The sequence below is a fragment of the Mytilus edulis genome, chromosome 14 (genome assembly GCF_963676685.1).
Source record: "Mytilus edulis chromosome 14, xbMytEdul2.2, whole genome shotgun sequence".
Taxonomy (NCBI): domain Eukaryota; kingdom Metazoa; phylum Mollusca; class Bivalvia; order Mytilida; family Mytilidae; genus Mytilus; species Mytilus edulis.
In genome coordinates this window covers 49,179,198-49,202,510 of record NC_092357.1, presented here as the reverse complement: position 1 = coordinate 49,202,510, position 23,313 = coordinate 49,179,198, and the positions used below count along the sequence as shown (strand labels likewise).

At 31.8% G+C, this 23,313-nt stretch overlaps 1 protein-coding gene across 1 annotated transcript; it reads left to right on the top strand.

The window, feature by feature from the left end:
- The first annotated feature begins 1,202 nt into the window (after window positions 1-1,202).
- On the top strand, window positions 1,203-13,275 carry LOC139503071 (uncharacterized). The gene is made up of 6 exons (XM_071292743.1): window positions 1,203-1,321; window positions 3,919-4,023; window positions 7,182-7,532; window positions 9,511-9,585; window positions 10,112-10,198; window positions 13,044-13,275. Exons 2-6 carry the CDS (start codon window positions 3,975-3,977, stop codon window positions 13,064-13,066), a joined length of 585 nt encoding a protein of 194 aa, XP_071148844.1. The 5' UTR covers window positions 1,203-1,321; window positions 3,919-3,974; the 3' UTR covers window positions 13,067-13,275.
- The last annotated feature ends 10,038 nt before the right edge of the window (window positions 13,276-23,313 follow it).

Genomic DNA, 23,313 nt, shown 5'->3' with positions numbered 1-23,313 from the left:
GGTTTTACAATGCTTTGAAACTTAAGCCGTCCCCTTGAAATTGAGGTTATTTACGAGCTGCTATCTAATTACTGATATTTCAAAAGAAAATTTCAATGGAGATGATATGAAGACACATTTCGAGAATATGAATTCTGATTTCTCACAGACCACTGTCTGATATACAACTAGGATGTTGTTTGACAAATAAATTGTACTATTGGATTTTTTGTCGAAGAGGGCAAATAAATGGCTTATTGCACATTTTTTAACACACTTTTATATGCTGTACCAAGTTGTAGTGTGGGCGTTTGTGAATAGATTAGTTTAAATTCATGTAGTAGTATTCTACAACACTTATGAAGCTGAAACAAGAAACTCGGTGTTTACGTAAGATGTTTTTTGGTACCGTTCCCTCATATTTTACTATTGTTAGCTGGTTCATTTTTTATAAACCCTATAATTATTTTCCGAACGATAATACTGTACGGTATGGGTTTTGCTCATTGTTGAAGACCGTACGGTGACCTATAGTTGTTAATTTCTGTGTCATTTTGGTCTCTTGTGGAGAGTTGTCTCATTTGCAATCGTACCACATCTTCTTTTTATAATTAACTAGTTATACTATAATACGTTTTGCACGATCAATTGTAATTACTTTCTCTCAACTATCAGTAGTTTAGCTTACAATTTCTGTTTTCTTTAAATATAGAACAAATCAAGATGTTAAGGCTGAACTATCTTTATTAAGTCGTCGTTAGTTTTTAAATGCGAAAATTGAGTAACGATACGCATTCAATTATAATATACAACAATTCAAACGGGTTTGGTATTTTTAGAAAGCTTAAATAAATTGTAGTTATTCTATCGTTACTTTTTCGAATGAATCATAATTGTTTGAGAAGTCGATAGTTTTACATAAAGTAATGGTATTAATCAACTGTGATATATAATTAGTATACCTAAAATGAAACCTTATTGTAAATATAAACAAATGTTAAGCAATCATTATATAAACTATATACCTTTATTGCTTCTCTATCCAATTTCAAAACATAGAATACATATTTATATATAAATAAAGATATCTATATATATATATGTATGTGTTTGTGTTATCTGCGCATGTGCAGCAATAAGATACTACCCGTTTCTACTTTATAAGACGTAAAAGGGTAATCCCCGTTTTCCCCCAGGTATGTGTATGAACACAAAATACAGGACTATTAATAGATACATGACTGACAAAATTAACAAAGGCCTTTTCAAAGAATTTAAAGTGGTACAAATTCGTGGAATTTGTTTGAATGTCGAACATGTTGTCGCAAAGAAACACAATACGGTAAGAATTTATATAAAAGAAAAATAACATTGTATTTAAGCATAAATCTGACAAAATGAAAAATCTAAAAGACATCTAGAAAATCACAATGATTTTCATTGAACATGAATAATGCGAAATTCGAAACTATTTGTTAAAGTTATATATGATGTGTAAAGAATAATATATTGCTTGTGTATACGCTACCTTGACGTTTTAAGGACAAAATACTATGTTATATTCTTTTTTAAATGCATGATTATATTTGGATATTTGGAAACCTAAATGTAGCAGTAACGCACTTACATTGGTATTATGCACTATATATATATAGTTTTATCGGTAGTTTGGTAAAATGTTTTATTAAAATATTTGTATAAATCACAGAATTATGAATACGAACACATTACTTTGTTTGCCTTTGTAGTAATTAAGATTATAACACAATATTGACTGCTGTACCCCTATTATTAATATTTTAACTTATTATGTGTGTTTGTTTTATTCACTCGTCATGTCGATATAATAGAATTTGTCGACTGTCATACAAGTGAGAGGTTTATCAAATAGCTAGCTATACAACCAGGTTCAATCCACCATTTCTACATTAGAAAATGCATGTACCTAGTCAGGAGTATAATAGTCGTTATCCATACGTTTGAAGTGTTTGAGATTTTGATTTTGCCATTATGGATGAGGGCCTTTCCGTTTTGAGTTTTCCTCGCACTTCAGTATTTTTGTGATTTTACTTTTTATATACTTGCATGCCTTCTTTGTAACAATCCTGAATTAAACTTTATCAGGAATGCTCAAAGCCAAATCATTGACAGCCAAATATGTTAAAGTACCGAAACATCTTAAGGTGGTACGGGAGTATAAATAAAGAATTATAGAATTTGTTCACACTTTGCCAAAACGTAGTATGTATTAATATATGGTCAAAAATTTAATAAATATGGTAAGCCATCACGTATTTTCTCAAGCTACAGGTTGGGACAAAATGAAACATTTTGTATGGATTATACAGGATAAAAACATCACTATGTGATTAGAAGCTAAACTTAATGACAGAGTTGTAAAATAAAAAAAAACCGAGGAGATAGCATTTAGAAAAGGGTTAGAGAATATCAAAAGAAAAGATACGATCATCGTACGTTTTTTCTGGCTAAAATGCATAATATGTTTGATATGTTGATTCCTTCAGATATGCACTGTTTTAGAGTGACTTTTCCTTAAAATGCAAATTTAAAAACATTAAAAATAAAGCAAAAAAATATTCACTTGTAGAACTATTAATATTTATAAGTTACAATTTTATAAATTTGTTCTTTTAAATGAAAATTCACATTCGCTATCTGCATCCCTGCATCAAATTTGCTAACAATTTGAAATCTGGAACTTAGGTTCTCCGTTTTTTTTTAAATTAGAATTAGTTTAAAGACACCCGTACCAGCTTAAGAACTGAATAACTAAAATGTACCTTCGAATATTGACGGAAGATATTTAAACGGTATCAAATCACTGACTACTAAGCTGATAACATCATCAAGAAATAAAAGTACATCTGTTCAGTGATATAGAACCAGGCATAGAAAAAGAAAAAAAGATCTCCTTTAAAAGTGTATGTGTCAGAAGTGCTCATTTTTTATTTATCTTCATGTGAAGCGATTACATAAAAAAAAAAATCGGAGTTTAAAATAAGAAATGCACATGTATAATGACGGAAACCTAAGGTCCTTTTGCCTAAGGGAGTTTGTGACTTAGTTTTTTAATACTTTTTTTAGTTTACCAACGGATAATTTTAGAAAAGAAACGTTATAAAAATCGTTACAGCACCAAATCACTACCATTTGTGCGGATGATATTCTAAAGGACTAATAGCATACCCTCAAAGATTTCGACCTGTTGTTATATTGAATGATAATATCATATTTGAACGTTCAGAAATTAAATGGGGAAGTACGGACTTCACGTCTTCGTAATTTGAAAATAAGAAGATGTGGAATTATTGCCGATAAGTCAACTCTCTACCACAGATCAAATGTTTGCAGAAGTTTACCACTATAGGTCACCGTACGTCTCCCATAATATCCTTCACTTATACTGTACTATACTATATGCAAGTGTTTGCGTCTATCCCAAGTCAGAAGCCGGTGATTCAGTGATTTTCATTTTAATTGGTATACTTGTTTTTCGTTTTCTATTTGTATCATAAGTCTTTGGCTTTCTCGTTTGAAATGCATTATATATGTCATGTAGGAAATAGATGGTGTGACTATTTTTGACGACTATATAGTGACCTACCGTTACTTATGTCTACAAGTACCACATGGTGTCTTGTGAGTAGATGTCGAAATGTAATAATATCACATCTTGTTTTTATATCATTTCGTATGACTATAGGTATTCTTATCATCTGCTATGCTCAATTAATAATCAAGTCTTTCGTATGTGATTTATTATTTTTATCACTCGTATATATATATATATATACATGTAATTGTTTTGGTCGTATTCGTATTATTGCTTAATTTAGATAATTATGTACTAAATGAAGATACTGTATTTCAAGTAAGATATATAAGATCGCAAGTTGTCTAACAATTGTATATTGACAGGTTAATAGATCACCTTGCATTTTCTGTTCAGGACCAATGATTTCTTAAGCAGAAAGATGTTATTGCTATGTTTCATATTGACAAAATGTGTACTAGGCCTGAACAGTAAGTATGGTCACTATGTTTACTTTTTAAATAATATCCGTCGTGTTCCCAATTTATATAACAATAAAACCCGTATATATAATCGACAGAATTGGAATTGTTTAGCACACATTCTGATTTTTAAGATGAATCATTATCCATCCAAAATATCTATTTTATTTTGTCTCATGCCATTTAAACTTCTGGTGTATCATAGAAACCAAATTCTCTGATATCCTTGTGTTTTTGTATAGCTATAAATATTACTTAATATTTGTGTATAAACAAGCGACATTTGTTCAATTGTACACTTAATTCAGGTTTACTCATTTGATGCGCTTTTTTAATCATAATCAAAGGTAACGACGAACATAAAACAATTTTCAAGAATTAAATAAAATGAGATTTTCTCCCTCTGGTACTCTTAAATTAAATATGGTTAACTATAAGGAACATAAATCAAGAACTTCCAAACACACACTGTTCTTTAAACAAAACTTCCGAACAAAAATATGTCAAAAGTCAAGTTAGTTATCTTCACAGTAAACATTTAGTTATACATGTTATAATAAGTATTAAATTACCCCTGGTTAATAAATTTTGTAAAACGTGTGTATGGCGTACAAAATTATTAACTGATATCTTTGATCATAACAATCCGATTTCTATCCAAACATTTATTTTCTAAAATCATTTTGATCTGCAGTTGATTTACATTGTTTAGGTTATCGTGGACTTATATATCAACATAAGTTGATAAATTTCTATGGAAAATGTTATACACAATGAGTAATTTATACAAACATGATAAATATATTTTTTAATTGTGAAGTTTCATATTCACATAAACAAATAAACCACAAACCGAACATCAAAAAGCATGTATCGCATTTAAGATCATATATTGCATTAGGTTTACAATTATATAATTAAAAAATGAAAACAACACGTTTAATAATTTTTGCGTCCGAAGCGCTTTTCTGGATTTACCTTCATCAGGAACGCTCAAAGCCAAACATTTGAAATCCGAAGATGTATAAGCACCGAAACCGTTGAAGAGCTATGTGTCAAAAATACCAAACATAAATAGCCAAATTCATCTAAAGCCAACTTTGCCTGAGGGAGTTGAAACCTTAGTTTCTTAATTTAATGAATGCTTTTAATTTCGACCATTTTCACTTATTTGTATGCCAACACATGAAATGCAGAGACGAGTATTCTGCGATAAAGATATAGTTATGACTTTGTATTTACAATATAAGATGCGCCATGTATATACATTTGAGTTCCAAGTCTGAAATTATCCACGTGCTACATGCATGGATTGAACGAGTGGTCGTAGAACCTAATGATACTTGTGAATCAGAAAAGAACGGAGGACAATACATATATACTATTCTAATATGACGTGCTTCATTCGCTCTGTGAATAAACCCATGCTCTAAATCAAATAAAATTTGTTTGCACATGCGTATATTGACTACTGTAGAACAATGAATTTTATCAAATAGGCATGCATTTAGTATTTTTGATTAACTTTAAACACTGCCAACCTCTTATATGGTGCACATGTTGTTACTAGTTCATTTATCATGACTGTAATGTGTTGCAGTTCGAAATTGACATATTTGACCTAGATACGACAACCGTTCATCCTGGCTGTTCAAAACTCCTCCCTCTGAAAAATCATATTGCCAGTCATTTGTTCATTTACAAACAAAAAATTGAGGTTCATGGAAGAGCTTATACAAACGCTCTACCCTTATACACATCGGACATAGAAATTACCTTAATTGTCCTAATCAGAATCGACATACATGATGCAATCTATACTTTATTGTAATTTTAACATGGGAAGGCATTACATTCGTGTTATTTTAGCCCTCACTAACGCTCGGGCGAATATAATCACGAATATAATGCCTACCCATGTTAAAACTACCATAAAGTATAGCTTGCATCATTTTTTTCTTAATTTTAATCGAATAGCTAACAGGCACAAATACAAAACAAGGCGATGGTTTTCGTCAATAGATATTACAATAAAAAACCTTCTTATAGGATCTACCCCTCTAGAATATCTACCATTGCAGATATTTACGTACCTAGTTTACTTACATCTGGTATCTTTGACGATAACAGGAAGGCTTTTATCTATTTTCATTTAAGATTTTACGATACATTTAAAGGTGATGATTTTACCTTTATATGGAATGATCTGACCTTCATATTCAATGAAGTACTGACATCTGCAAAATCAAATAGTTTTGCTTTTCTCTGCTTTGACAATAGAATACTGTAATTGCTGTCAGTTTGAAACTGATTGCAAAAAAGGAAACTAGATGTACGAATTGAAATTGACAAGTCATACATGTGTGTATATCACATTTATAATGAAAATGTGTACATGCATTCGAAACTGTTTTTCACATTTTTATCATCACTAGTTGTACATATACAGATACAGAAACCTATTGTTACTCAATGTACACTGTCATTTTTATAAATTTCCTGTTAACAAAACTTAGAATTTTCGAAAAACTAAGGATTTTCTTATCCGAGGCATAGATTACCTTAGCCGTATTTGGCACAACTTTTTGGAGCTTTGATCCTCAATGCTCTTCAACTTTGTACTTGTTTGGCTTTATAAATATTTTGATATAAGCGTCACTGGTGAGTCTTATGTAGACGAAACGCGCGTCTGGCGTACTAAATTATAATCCTGGTACCTTTGATAACTATTCTATATACATGATACGAGCCTCGCTTCAGGTTTTCAAATTCAAATTATTTAAATTGTTTTTAGTATTGTTCATCAGTAAGTAGTGGATAGAAAGATGAACTAAACATTTTGTTGTTTGTTTGTTTGTTTGGTTGGTTTTGTTTTTTATTTTGCTTCTGATGCCTTAGAACTCTTGACGTATAATACTTCCAAATGTTTTGTTGTCTAGTGAAACTGATGTTGAATTAAGAATCCAGTGATTTCTAGCAAGGGACATTTTAGATTTATAGGATAGTTGAAAGGAATATGTAAAAGGTTTAGGCATATACCGGTATCTTAATTACTTAATTAATTAAAACTAGTTTTTTTTTACTGCAGGCAATGTTTTCTACAAAAACCATAATAATACTTGGTGATGACATCAACACATTCTAATTTATATTATTTGTAATTTTAGATGAAAGATTACTTATGCCTAAATTCAACAGTGCTGTCACTGCATCAGATAAAACAACTTTGTATAACTTTACATGTACTATGTACAAATTACCTGTTGGTGGTATCCTGCAGTTTTATTTGAATCAAAAAAGTATAGATATTCTGCGCTTTAGTAATAAGATGTGCCACAATAAGGATTCCAAATGCACATCCGACAAATGCTCATGTTCATATACTGACTACTCTTTTACATGGTGGCATATAGGTAGTGAATCAAATGTTTTGAAAACATTTGAAGTGGACATGAAATTTAAAACCAACCGATTCGGAAAATTTAAATGCGTATTAGCACGAACATATAATAACACAGGTAAGAAATGAGTCTTCTTAGATAATCTAATAATTCATTTCAATTAGGAAATCATTCATGATATATGATACGAATAAGAAATGTTCAACAGGTCAACATGGTAAATAGATATAGGAAGATGTGGTATGAGTGAGTCAACTCTTCATCCAAGTCACAATTCATAAAAGTAAACCATTATAGGTCAAGGTATGGTATAATTTTGGAAAAATTCGACAAACCCATATCGATGTTATTGCCCCTCAAAGATACGTGACATGTTTTTTTTATAATTTAACTGATGTTGGTAACAAAGTTGAAAAAACGTAACATAGTAAAACGGAACAAAACAATGTCATCGTGTTCAGCAAAATAATATCCACACACAAGTCAACAATGCCTTATTTGTTCATCGACCCCTATTAGGATTTTTTGCCTTTAAAGGACGATTTTAATTGATTATTGGTTCGTTTTCTCTAAGAATTATAATTGGAGACAAAACAGTAAACAACAAAGATTTCCTGCACGTCGACATCAAGAATTAACTCAACCATTAATAGGCGGAATTTATCGAATTATTTTCCAAAAAAGGACTTACCCTTGACGTAAAATCTTTTTTGCTGACACAATAGCATACAGGGAAACAAATTAATCACATAGCTAGTAAACATACATCAACACAATTGAGACTTGAAAATAATCCATGTTTTTTTATTGCCCTTGAGTGATGTATGTTTCCGGCTAAATTTGCATAAATGTTAAAAATGATAGGAGATTCAGGGTATAAAATGCTGTTAAAAACGTTCTAAATACTCAACGAACATATCATAAATAAAATAAAGACGTTAACGTTATTACCGTAGATAGATGCAGTAGTATATTGTATATTAAATATAAATAGAAGATTATGTATGATTGATAAGGAGAAAACTTTCAACAAGAGACCAAATGACACATAACAACTATAGTTCACCGTACGGCCATCTACAATAACCAAAGCCAATACCCCATAGTCAGCTATAAAAATACCGAAAAATTATAATAGTAAAACAATTTCGAATGAAACAACTAATGGCCTGACCTACTTACAACATTGTAGATATAGGAAGATGTGGTATGAGTTCCAATGAGACAACTCTCCATCCAAGTCACAATTTATAAAAGTAAACCATTATAGGTTAAGGTACGGTCTTCAACACGGAGCCTAGGCTCACATCGAACAGCAAGCTATAAAGGGCCTTAAAATTACAAGTGTAAAACCATTCAAACGGGAAAACCAACGGTCTAATCTATATCAAATACGAGAAACGAGAAACACTTATAAACCACATGAACAAACGACAACCACTGAACATCAGATTCCTGACTTAGGGCAGGTGCACGCAATTGCAGGGGGATTAAACGTTTTAATGGTACCAAACCTTCTCCCTTTTCTGAAACAATAGTATAACATCACAACATAGAATGACACACTATAACATATCAATTGGAAGGCTTAACTCAATCAAAAAACCCATATTAACACACAATGAACGAATAAATTCATTGATCTGTGATACCTGAATGTAAATACATAGTTAATAAAAATTATAATGAACGAATAACAAATGTGTTACACAAGTATCGCAGAAGCTTCACACAATTTTGACCCATTCCTCTTTTTTTATTTGAGTTCGAAAAGTTTTTATTTTTGTTTATAACCATTTAGGAACAATGAGTTTATAGAAACTTGGTCAATTTGAAAGTATCGACTAGACATTTTTTTTGTCTACAAAGCTGCCATTTTAGACACAAAATTCAGTTGCATTTTATCAATCTATTTTGTCAAAACATCAAGGTGATCGTTACAGTCTTATGGAATCTTCTTTAGATGATTATTAGGTTAAGATACATGTTTGTTTATAGCTGACCTTATTTTATTCTTTTTTAAGCAAACATTGAAAATAAAGACACAATATCAGATTATATACAAACACTTATTATCATTATTTATCTTTATCAGTTATAATGGATACTCATTCTTATTTGCAAAGTATGGAATTCCCAGAAACGGTAAAACCAGAAATAGGTAACAATGGTAAGTACTACTTAATGAGCAATCGCTTTCAAAAGAGTCAATGATAGTACAGCTGGCACGAACAAGTAAATACTTACAATCTGACAATAAGTACAACTTAAGAAACTGTTTGGATGCAAGAAACGCTGTTTAAATTTTATTTTCTTGATATTATATATTTTCTATGTTTTCAATGTTTGCTATTTCCATCATTATTATATTAGAAGGTTTGATACAAAATAATTTGCAATCCATAAAATCTTGCAAAATATCAATATTTAGTGCGTATTTTGGAACAAGACTCCAAACTTAGAGTTGTGTTATCAATCGACATGACCACCGAACACAGCTACATAAGAATGTGGTGGGTCCTGAGGTGTATGTGACACCGATCGATATACTGCATGCTGATATTTTATTAGACAGACATGGATTCGGATGCAAACAAGAGACAATTTTATTCTAATCCTGTATGATTTAACATCAAAGACCACCAAAACAGCTGTATGCTTTTATAAGAATAGTTTTTTTTTCTCCATTATTTTAGAGCATACCATAATCCTTGCGACGTTCATGTCAGTCTTCATGATGTTTATTTTGGTTGTTGTTTGTTGGGTGAGAAAAAAAATTAACGGTAAGATGACTGACATAAAATGATTTATATATATACTAATACAATTTGAAGTTTATCTGCCGATGATTGTGTCATTAAATGAGATTGCAACTTGCACATAAGATCTTTAAATATCTGAATCTGACAAACGTGTAAGCTGCAGGTATTTTTAAATAATTACATTAGATGTATGTTTCATTGTTATACGTATTTTTGATTGGCAAACATCAATCTCGCGTCATTCTTCATTTCAAAATAAATTGCATGAATTGTAACATACATGATGACACTCGTTTCCACAATAACGTGCACAGGTATAAAAAAAGAAAAGCTTGATAATAATCGTGTTTTCATGATCATAGCTAAAAGATGTAATTATTAGTATTGAATGCTTCTTTTAGTAATTTCATAGGGTTGTAAAAGCGTTGACCGTGCGTATGTTTTTAGAATGAAGCGCTTCCGGACTTCATTCTTCATTTTACACCCCAATGAATTTACAAAAAGAAGTATTCAATTCTTAATTATTAAATCATTGGGTAATGAACTATCAATAGAAATGCCACCTATTAAAAGTAAAGCTTTTACAATATCAAACAACTTGCATTACAAAGATATGTACCTTTTAGAACTTACACATATTACAACACCAAAAACATTTTTGAACTATCTTTTTTTAATTGGCATTAGCGGCTAATTAAGGTTGAATATCTCTGTGGTAACGTTCGTCTTTTCACATAAGAGTGCTTTATTTTGATTAGGCTTACAGTTACACCTAAACACTGCCTACATTGGGTCAAGACATATTTTGTTGAAGACTAATCTCCACTGTACATTGTATGATAAACTTTGTTAAATAAATGATGAATCCAATAAACCAATCTTTTCACACGATTTTATTGGAAATACCATTCCCCTTCCCCATATTGTCAACATTGATTTTAAGAATTACCTCGCATTTTTACTGATGATGTTTATTAACATAGACATATTTGTGAACTTTTAACAGTACATGTTTCATACTTGATGTGTTTCAGGGTCAAAGCAACTAAAAAGTTTCATATACCAAATATGAAAAATAGTCAAATTATTTATTTTGTTTTGTCAGTGTGAGGACCAGTTTATAAAACAAAAAACTTTTTTTTTGGTATATATCGCCTCCATTTTACATCCTTTGTCTTCGCAATTATAATATTTGTTTAATGGGTATCAATCATTTTGACTAAGTGGTCTAAGTTACCGAATCAAACTTCTAGTAGTGAATCTGCTTAACATGTATCCATTATTTCATTGATTGCCCATTCAAAACAATGATCATAATACACTACTCAAATTTCAGGTATTTTTCAACACCACTATCTTTACAAATTCACGGTATCAAAATCAAAATTAAAGTTTATATATTCTTCATTTATCATGTTTATACTGTATTTGTTTTATTTTATCAGTCAACAAACGTGACAATATATTTTAATGTGACTTACCATGTATACCGTTTAGCCACCCGTATAAATTTGAAATGTGTGATGATATACGAATCATCAGCGAGACGTATACCGACATAAACTTATTTCTTTACATGTATCCTACAAAAGTTAAACAAAAAAGTTGTTCTTGATCTTTTTATCTGATAAAATTGTTTTACTTCGGACTCCCCTCTCTGGTTGTTCATTTTTTTTATTCTACATCTTTTACATATCAATAACGTAAGCTCATGCATGTATCTTACGTATGAAAGCGCGGCAAAACACATTTGTGAGCCTCGAATTGGTTTCTCAACAATGGATATACCCGACAATATATAACACTGTGTAAATGATTTTTCTCGGCAATGGACATCTTGTTACGGTTCAGTCAAACAATACATATAAGAAAATAGTTTATGGATCACAGAAAATAAGGGATATGCATTATGTAAACAGATCAACTTAACTTGAATCATGATTCTATAACATTGTTTTGAAATGCAATCATCGAAACATGTTCATGATGATGTATTATGGTTGAAAGAGAATGATCATTTTTTTCGTGATTTGTCAAATTGTGTTGTTTGTCCAAGTATATCATTATGTAATATTAGGAAACTGATATATACTGCTATAAGAAATAAAAAATATCACTTAAGATGTAATTTACAAATTATTCAGTATATCACATGCTTTTGTTTATTCATGTCATACTACATAAGATGTTGTTTAAATGCAAATGCGACAACTCGCCATCGGCGATCAAATGATGTAGAAAGTTAACAACTTGAGGTCACTCTACAGCCTTCACACAATAACCATCACATATTGCATAGCACTCAATAAAAGATCCGGAATAACAAATTGTATAACAATTAGGACAAGAAAACTAAATGCATGATTTTTGTACAAGACAACAAATGAAAAAAATGTTGACATTCATTCTGTCTATACAATATCAGAAAAATCGTTGCATCAATTTCAACACTCTCGCAAAATGCTAGCTGTCTTGTATTTAATGACTGCAGATAGTAAAACCGTTCGCTCTGAAAGAGAATATCAAAGTACAATGGAACATATATCAATTGATATTATGAGTGATGTTGATAAAAGACGACGTTATCATAGGTTATTATATGTTAAAAATAGCATAATAATCCACAATTATGTGTTCAGATTCTGTTAAAGTAATGGTAGTATTTTCAAATACGGTTATTGGGTCTCGCTTTCAGAAATAATTTTTGTGTACGCGTATCATTTCGATTCTAAGAAGGGTAATGCATATCTAAAATGAGCAGTGTACCTACAAACATATGTAAAACCCCAACAGTTATAATCATTATTCAAAATATGTATGTACACATTTAAAATGTATTTTAAGATGTGTTTTTCATATTTTGCAGGTTACACACAGAGCTCGGGATAAATTACCATCGCATTACAAAAAAACACCGAAAAAGGTCATGCAAATCCGACTGTGATATTCCTAGAATGTATAAAATATGAATAGCTGTTGCTAAAAAAAATACCTATTTACATATAAATAAAATATCAATATCACTCAGGAAGACTCTGATTAGCTTTGGAATTGCATAGCGACATGTGCGGTGTGTCTAGTAATAAATATTATATTTATTCCTTTTCTTGGGTTATGATGTTCGGAACAATTGTTGATTTTAATGCACTGATACACTATATTAGATACATGGTATCTATGTTAGAGGTAAGATGTAGAGACAAAACAAAATAACGACTATTGGTGGGAGAGAGACGAAAAGGGGGGGGATTAAAGTTTCTTAAATCCCTTTCCTTTTTAAAATTCATTATTGGTAACTATTAATTGTCGAATCCTTTACAGACATCAAATAGATTTTGAATATCTATTACAGTATAAGAAACCTGCAACATACTTAGTATACAAAAAGTCATGTAAATCTGTTGACATACACATATACATAGACAATACCTGTTTAGTGTCTTCAAATATCAGCTGTATTAGTACGAGGCTAAGAAACAGATGTATTGCGAGTACTAGCGAGCTATTACGACTGTTTCGAGCCAATCCTGCAATTAATTAGGTCTTTCCACTTTTCTGTGGAAAGACCTATTGTTTTTCTTCTGATTATTTTTTTTCTTCCGCCTAATTTTGTTCTTGCCATAAATATTTGTTTCGCAATATGTCGCTTAGATATTTGGTATATGATATCAAACAGTTTGTGCGCCTTTGAAATTTACCCTGCGTAACCGAAAACTTTACTTTGTAGGAGTTATCTCCCCAAACACTGTTTTCCTTATGTCCACTACTCCTTCACAACCGTAAAAGATTACGACAAATTTATTTTATAAAATTGCTCGTTATATCCTTCGCATGATTTGTCTATTTTTACCGAAGCAATATGAACACTCCATTATTTCCCCTTATGCATTTCTAACTTGTAAAGTGATAGAGACCTAGGATCTATTGATTTGAGGTCCTTGGTCCAAAAAAATGATAATTAGGTCAAGGTCAAAGGTCAAGGTCATATTCTTATTTTTGAGTTTGGCTTATTTTCACTTATTCCCTCAACAAATTATTTTTACTAAATTGTTAGTTGCGACATGTCGTAACAAGTTAATGTTGATTGCAAGGATACGTTGAACGTAAAAGGGAGTTTTCTCCCCTCTTGTATTTAAAAATATGCGTATGGTGATATAACTGATTAACCAAATATAATTCAGACCTATGGTCTTTTGATTTGAGATCCTTGGTTTATGACCTTGAAATTGATCTCAAGGTCATAGCTTAATTTGATGTTATATATTTTGACCTTTGCTCTTACCTCATATGTATACATGATAAAGCCATGAGACTTTTGGTAATAGGTATCAAACCATTTAACCTTGAAAAAAAAACCGGAAGTGACCTTGTGTAAACCGGAAGTAGCTTTTTTTTGTACTTTATTAATATAAAAGTATATAACACCAGATATGTTTGTAATCAGTGTCAAGTAAATATTCAAATATTATCGGAAGTAACATTTTTCAAACCGGAAGTAACAAATTATCTCCCTTATTTAAAAAATATAGAAACCATATATTTTTTTAAATCAGCGTACAATAAGCTTTCATTTGACGATTGAAATGACATTTTAAACTTAACTTTACTACTTTCATATTAAAATACATTGTTTTTTGTGGAAAGACCTTCAATTGTTCTCTGAACAATTGGTTTTTAATTATGTATATTGTTTGTGCTGTTAATGAAAAAAAACTAACATTTTTTTTTACATTGATTTTCGATTTAAATTCCCATATGATTTGAATATTTTGTTAGTTAATATGATTTATCTGATTTTTTTCAATAGAACAATGATCAACAATTAATTAAACTTTACGTTAGTAATATAGTGTTGTTCAATGTGAAAATCGATGGTATAAAATATTCAACAATTACTATCAGATCACATATGTAGTGAGTTTGTTTCATAAACTCCACAAAATTTCAAGAAATCCATGATAAAGGGACACAAGAATGATGAGTTGCCAACACAGCAAACCCTTTAAAAATTTATTATGAAACACTTACAATAAAAAAGGATATTATAATATTATAAACAAGAAAAATATCCGAAACAACTGATAAAAATTAAATATTTTTATATAACACGTGTACGAGAAACAAAATTTTGAGAAATTGTATCAAGTAATATAGGAGTATGTATTATAGCATGGCATTCCTGACAACATGCACGTGTTGACTTTTCGGGTTAAAACTATTATGAATTTTAAAGAAATAAATAAAATTAAAACAATTGTAATACTTTCTTAAAAAAAAAATGTTTTTGAGAATGGAATTATTTATTAACATGAGACACATCAGAAATCTTAATGAAATACTAGTTAAATACAATTTGTTTAAAATAATTAAAGGATATTAAAGATTTATTTACTTCCATATTATTTTGAATAGTTTATTAGTTAATATCTTTTTGAACTTTTCAATTGACCAAAGTTTTGAGAAATTTCACCAAGTAATATATGAGGATATAACAGCACACACAACTAGAGAAATATTGGAAAAAAACCATCGAAGTCCAGAGTTCATTGAGTTTATTGAAGAATTTGTGCAAACTGGAATTCCTGAATTGCACATGTTGCTTTCATGAATGTGACCTACCGAATTAAGACTATTTACCGGATTTGTTATAACATGAGCAACACGACGGATGCCACAGGTGGAGCATGATCTGCTTACCCTTTCGGAGCACCTGAGATAACTCCTCGATTTTGTTGGGGTTCGTGTTGCTTATTCTTTAGTTTTCTATGTTGTGTCATATGTTTTATTGTTTGTCCTTCTGTCCCTCTGATATCTTTCGTCTCTCTTTTTTGACTTTGTGATGCAACAACTTTCAAAGTTTTATTTTAAGAGAAAATTATAGTAGAAACATGAAAAAGTGATTTTATACAACTTCACAACATGATGAATTACCTCGAAATTACCTATCTGTTCAATTAGTATGATTGTTTTGATAAGCATGCACTTTTGTTTTGATAACTACTTGCATCTATTCCTCGAACGCAAGCATAATTTTACAGGTAAATTGTTGGTAGATCAAAGGATGTTGGCATTCAAGGAATAAACCATTGCATGATGGTGAAAATATACCACATATGGAGGGGGCTCTTTTATAACTTGTTTGTATAACTTTTCATTGAATTCAAATTTATTGTTTCTTAGAATCAATTAAACAAATGCAGTTTCATCTTTTTTGTTAAGAATCTTTTACAATGTTTAATAACATTAACGGTACCAATTTTCCTGCACCAGATGCGCATTTCGACAATACATGTCTCTTCAATGATGCTCGTGGCCAAAATATTTGAAAGGATGTTCTTTTGTGTCAATTAATTCTTTTTCATTGATAACTGTTTCTTTTAAATGATCAATAATCATATTTGTGTACATTTTCAGTGGCGGATCCATCCATTTTAAAAAGGTGGGGGATCCGACTACATGCCCCCACTCAAATGCATTGATTGTGCTATTTCCCAATTCAAAGATAATCCGGCGGGCCATGTTATGCATTTATTACCGTTGACCACATTGTTAATAACACTTCCCTACGAAATGTGTTATCGAAAGTTCCAAAATATCGTGAGCCGAAATCCATCAATTGGAAATACAACTTTAAAATTTTAATGGATTTAGTCGAAGATTATGCCAGGCAATGGGCTAAGCGTGAGAAGGAAGACGTAGACACTCTTTCTGATTGAATCAAGGCAGTGAGGTCGTTGATACAAATCAGAATTAAGAAACTGAATGGGTCTATCAATTCACTTGGAAACCCAACATATACCTTCACGACACTTACCAAAGAGGAAATCCTGGGTAATCATAGGTCTGTGCTTTGTTCCTTTGGAATTTCAACCAAAGATGATGAACTGGATCTTTCATCACTGTATACGAAACCTAAACTCCATAAGTGTCCTTACAAATAACGGTATAATGCTGGGTCTTCCAAGTGCTCCACGAAACCTCTTTCTAAATTATTAACATCTAATTTATCAGCAATCAAAGTCGGGCTTCAAAGTTATTGTGAAACTGCCTATTCTAGAGGTGGCGTGAATCGGATGTGGATACTTAAAAATTCCAAAGATCTTTTAGAGTATATACAATTTAACTCTCTTTCATCTTGTAAAAGTATTAAAACACTTGACTTTTCTACACTTGATACAAGTATTCCACATTCCAAACTGAGAGACAAATTGAAAGAGCTGGTATTGCTTTGTTTCATTAAAAAGAATGGCCAACGAAGATACAAGTATCTTGTCTTAGGAAGGGATAAATCCTACTTTGTAAAGGATCACTCTGATTCAAACATAAAATTCTCTGAAACTGACATTATTAAGATGCTTGATTTCGTTAATGCTCTAGGCTATAAAAGTATGCAGAAGCCTAAAAAAAACAACAACATTAAAATGCATTTGAAGGCCCCCTTGAAGGTTTTTTCGGACCACAGGACAAGTTTATTAATTCTTGATTGACACCATATTTGTTACGTTCGGAGGACGTGTTTTTCAACAGACTATCGGTATTCCAAGGGAACGAATTGTGCCCCTCTTCTTGCCGACTTGTTTCTTTATTACTATGAGGCTGACTTCATACAGGAACTTCTTAGGAAGATAAGAAGTATGCAATAACCTTTAACTCTACTTTCTGCTATATAGATGATGTTCTTTCATTAAATAATTCAAAATTTGTTGACTATGTCGAACGCATCTATCCCATTGAACTAGAGATAAAGGATACAACAGATACAGTTAAGTCGGCCTCATATCTTGACTTACATCTCGAAATTGACAATGAGGGTCGATTGAAAACAAAACTTTAAGACAAAAGAGATGATTTCAGCTTTCCAATTGTGAACTTTCCATTTCTAAGTAGCAACATTCCAGCAGCACCTGCATACGGTGTATATATCTCCCAATTGATACGATATTCCCCTGCTTGCATTTCCTATCATGATTTTCTTAATAGAAGGTTGTTGCTCACAGGGAAACTATTAAATCAAAAGTTCCAAATGGTGAAGTTGAAATCATCTCTTCGTAAATTTTATGGACGCCATCACGAGTTGGTTGACCGTTATGGAATAACCGTTTCACAAATGATATCGGATATGTTTCTTACGTCGTAACTACAACCCCCTTCCCTTTCATACATGTGATCTACCGAATTTGACTATTAACCGGATTTGTTAGCTCATAAGCAACACGACGGGTGCCACATGTGGAGCAGGATCTGCTTACCCTTCCGGAGCACATGAGATCACCCCTAGTTTTTGGTGGGGTTCGTGTTGTTTATTCTTTAGTTTTCGATGTTGTGGCATATGCACTATTGTTTGTCTGTTGGTCCTTTGCATTTTTAGCCATGGCGTTGTCGATTTATTAGTTTGACTGTCCCTTTGGTATCTTTCGTCCCTCTTTTACACTTATTGATGATCAGTCATTAATCATTTTTTAGATAAGTTTAATGGGTTTTTGAAAGACTGATAGAGGTACATGTGTCGATGTTTTGAATCCTTTTTATTCTTTAAGAATTATAAGTATTGCTTCTATTTCTTTTTCTCTATATAGATTATCACCTATATGTGTTATCACCATAAAGCATACAAGTGAGTAAGCGATCTGTCTAAAATTCTTTATTGCCAAGTTTAAGATATCTTAAATGTTCCGTATGGAGATGCTCTTAATTGCAGGAAACTAATACAGATAAGAAGAATAAATGTTCCGAATGAGCAATAATTAATGTTCTGAATATTCCTCCATAGACTATATTTCTAACTAACTAATATGCGTGAACCCTCAGGGTTGTATTTTTTTGCGTTTAATGATTTTTAATAGATGACTTTTTTTCGTCAATCTTCTTTTTAAACATATAGCGAAACAAGCTCAGACTCTTGTCTGTTATATAGAGAATAATACATGGCAAAATACGTATTATATGCCGTATCATCCCGAGATACCAATTTCAGCCAGAGGGCCTTTAGGCCCGAGGGATGATATTGGTCGAGGGTGATACGGCATGTGAGACGGATTTTGCCATGTTTTATACGCTTTATAATATATTTCAACAGGAGAGTATATATGAAATACTGTCTGATCCCTAGCACCTGGGTTACCTTCACGTCTACTTTTGTCTTGTTTTAAAATCTTTAAAAGAACTGCTCAATTACTTATCCGAAGCAATTTGCGTGCTGTTGTTTTTAAAATATTTTGTTTATTGTAATTTTTATGTGTGTTTTGTATAGTATTTCATTGCGTTCTTTTTTATAGTTCCATTTCATGTGCCAGAAAATATAAAAACTCGACGTTTCTGACGTTACATGCCTAACACTGACGTCATTCAAAAAATTGAGTCACGTCCGAATGACAGTTCATTTAGGACCCATTTTGAGGAAAAATATTTCTTGGGAAGCTTGCATCAGTGAAAACGGACTTAATGTAAAAATGAAAAATGATAATAGTAGGAGTGTGATAAAGAGTGTAATAAAGGGTAGGGGTGTGATAAAGGGTATGGTAAAGGGTGCACATCAAAGTTGCGCGATATGGATTAAACAGAAGGCTATTTATCAAATATTAATAACTACTGTATTCACTTCTAAATATATGATAAGTATATATATATATATATATACAACTCGTCTAAACATCAACCCAACAATGTTAGATCTGTAAATTTGCTTTCGCAAATTTTTGGTTCTTCCCTCGCCGGGATTCGAACCCATGCTACTGTGATATCGTGACACCAAATCGCCTGCACTGCAGCCGTCCCGCTAGACCACACGACCACCTGGGCTCTCTCTCTATATATATATATAGAGTCTATAAGAATCTACCAACCAGTAAACGTATATATATATGATAGTATGTTTATGGTGTCAGTTTTAATTAATTATTTGAAAAAGCTTTACTTTTGCAAAAAAATAGTACAATCTTTTGTTTATATTACAATGACTGACATATCATTAACAATTGATTTGTTCATAATAATCTATCGTTTATTGCTTGAAGATTAGTATTGGCCATATTTCGTATAGATTGGTAAAAAACATCAATATTTGTTATCCATCTTGAACATGTCATTTTACTACAGTTTTAAGGCCCCTTCTCCTCTTTTATGATAGATATAGGAAGATGTCGTATTAGTGCCATGGAGACAACTCTCCGTCCAAGTTACAATTATAAAAGTTATAACCATTATAGGGCAAGATACGGTCTTCAACACTAAGCCTAGGCTCACATCGAACAGCAAGCTATAAAGGGCCCCAAAAAATAACTAGTGTAAAACCATTCAATCGGGAAAGCCAACGGTCTAATCCATATAAAAAACGAGAAACGATACAACCTTGCTTAGGAACCACATAAACAGACGACAGATACTGAACATCAGATTCCTGACTTAGGTTTCTTTTCTCCTTTCCTATCTTACACTAATCTAGTTATTTCGACTTAATGTTATCAGAGTTTATGCCAAGCCCGCAAAAAAGTTTCAAAACTTAAATTGAATTTATTTTACGCTTAGTACTTTCTCCTTCTAATTAAAGACCGCATTCCGGCTGTGAAAGAAAGTACGACCGGGGTGGTGGGAAAAAGGGGGGGGGTGTAAACAACGGTTTTGAAAATTTGAACTTCCAAATGTAAGTTGGAAAGTGATTATCTAGCATAAATTTAATATTAAGAATATCAGAAATAAGCATGCCATAAAAGTTTTTTTTTTTCTTTTTAATGTCAAAAATTTAAAAGCGTGTCAGTTGTTTTGAGAGATGAATTCCTTTCTTATTATGCAATTGTATTTGCCTTGCGGAATTTGAATATATGAAATGAAAATATAAAACATACCCAACCTTATTTATAGTATATGCTTTAATTTATTATATTGCGTGTGTACATGCATGTGTTTGATATGCTTGTGTTTATAATTAAACTTCATGCATTTTGTGTTCACGGCCCATATCAAAATGGAATTATTTTTTTAAGTCCCTAATCCGTTTTCAGTGTTTATAAGTTAGTGTAGGGACAGTTGCGGTATAATATATAAGATACGTCCGAAACCTTTTTTAAATATATATTTTTCCGAGACCGCGTACTTGGATAGAGAGTTGTCTCATTGGTAATCATACAACATCTTTCTTTATCTACCACGTCATGCTAAATTATTTTCATTTTCTTGAGAGAGAAGATTTGTTTCACTAGGACAACGAATTTCATTTACAATAACTACACTTTTGATAAGTGTTGATGAAGTGCATTGAGTACAGTTCCACCGTAATTGTCTATTTTTCCGACGAGGCAGAAATAAATATTTTTTCCAAGGAAAATAACTCTCATAACAGCAAACGTAATTTTTGCCGATATCCGTTAGAAGCACTGATTTACGTACCTTTCACCTTAAGACAAAAGAGATGCTTTTTCGTTTCCCATTGTTAGTTTTCCATCTTTAGATGTTCTCTTGTCATCATCTTATGGTGTTTATATCTTTCAACTTGTTTGATTCGCTCGTGTATGTAACAACGTATTTGATTATAACAAAAGAAATGTCTGTATTACGAAAAAAAATATTGCACCAGGGTTTTCGATATCATAAACTAGTCAAAACATTTACTAAATCTTATCATCGGTACAAGGACATCAGTCGTAAATGTAAATCATCATGCAGACATCTTATATACGTTCAGGTATTTTACATCCAATCTTTTATGGTAATATTCTATACAAAGCACAAAGATGTCTTCATTCGCCTCAAACCCTAACCAAACCTATAAACATACTTCAGAAGGGATATAGTTCCGATACTGTTGTCAGGTCATTAAATTTGGTGTGTTTTAGAATTAATAGTGATTCACTCATAGGGTCTTTGCATCGGAAATAAACATATTCTAATACCAGTTGTTGGCATGATACGGGTTGTGTTCTTCTCACATATTTTAAGATGGTTTGATACTAAACCCCAAACGAGAGGGATTGTATATGATGAAGACATAATCTTTCAATCAGTTTAATTGATTTCTAGAGCTGGCATGTCAGTAACTGCTAGTAACCCTTTGTTAATGTATGCATCATTGTCATTTTGCTTAGTTTCTTCTGTTACCTATTCAGACATCGCACTCAAACTTCTTTAAAACTGAGTTAAAATGTGCGTATTGCTTTTTGTTGGTTTATTCTACATTGGCTAGAGGTATAGGGAGATGGTTGAGATCTCACACAACATGTTTAACCCGCCGCATTTTTGCGCCAGTCCCAAGTCATAAGCCTCTGGCCTTTGATAGTCTTGTATGGTTTTTTTTTAATTTTAATTCAGTTATGTTTCGGAGTTAAGTGAGACGTTCATTTCCCTTGAACTACTACACATTTTGTTGAGGAACCAGCTAAAGCCCGTTTTCTGGGTGCAGGATATTCTCGCTGTGTTGAAGACTCATTGGTGGCCTTGGGCTGTTTTCTGCTCTTTTGTGGGGTTGTTGTCTCTTTGACACATTCCCCATTTTCATTCTCAATTTTATGAATGCTTGAAATTGAATAATCTTTAACAGAAAGGAATGATGTGACCAAGAATTAGTGGTGTGCCTCCTACAAAAAAAAAATCACAAAAATACTGAATTCCGAGGAAAACTCAAAACGGAAAGACCCTAATCAAATGGCAAAATCAGAAGCACAAACACATCAAACAAATGGACAACAACTGTCATATTCCTGACTTGGTACACGCATTGTCTTATGTAAAAAACGGTTGATTCAACTTGGTTTTAATGTGCTAAACCTCTCACTTTTATGACAGCCTAATCAAAGTCCATTATATTGGCAACCAAAACAAGCAGACATAATAGGTTAAATTATCAAAATATGGGGTACAGCAGTCAACACAGTGTCACAATGTCTTTCATAAATTGTAAACTCACCAAATGACGTTATCATTTAAAAAAGATTGGTTGATTGATTAGTTTCAATATGATAAGGGGTTGTGGTGTGATTGCCAATGACACAATTCAAATATCTACCAAAGTTTTAGACCACTTTAAGCATTCTTGTGCTGTTTCTTAGTGGTCAGTTATTATTAATAAAAGAATCCGGAGTACCCAGAGAAAATAACTGATCCTCGGTAGGGAAACTAACAATCCTAGTCACTTAAGATTGGATCGA

What these genes read in the sequence shown, in the direction of transcription:
- LOC139503071 (XM_071292743.1), top strand. Translation starts at nt 3,975, where the DNA reads ATGTTATTGCTATGTTTCATATTGACAAAATGTGTACTAGGCCTGAAC. An exon ending in ACGAACATATAATAACACAG is followed by an intron (nt 7,533 to 9,510) that starts GTAAGAAATGAG and finishes TATCTTTATCAG; the next exon opens with TTATAATGGATACTCATTCT. An exon ending in ACCAGAAATAGGTAACAATG is followed by an intron (nt 9,586 to 10,111) that starts GTAAGTACTACT and finishes CCATTATTTTAG; the next exon opens with AGCATACCATAATCCTTGCG.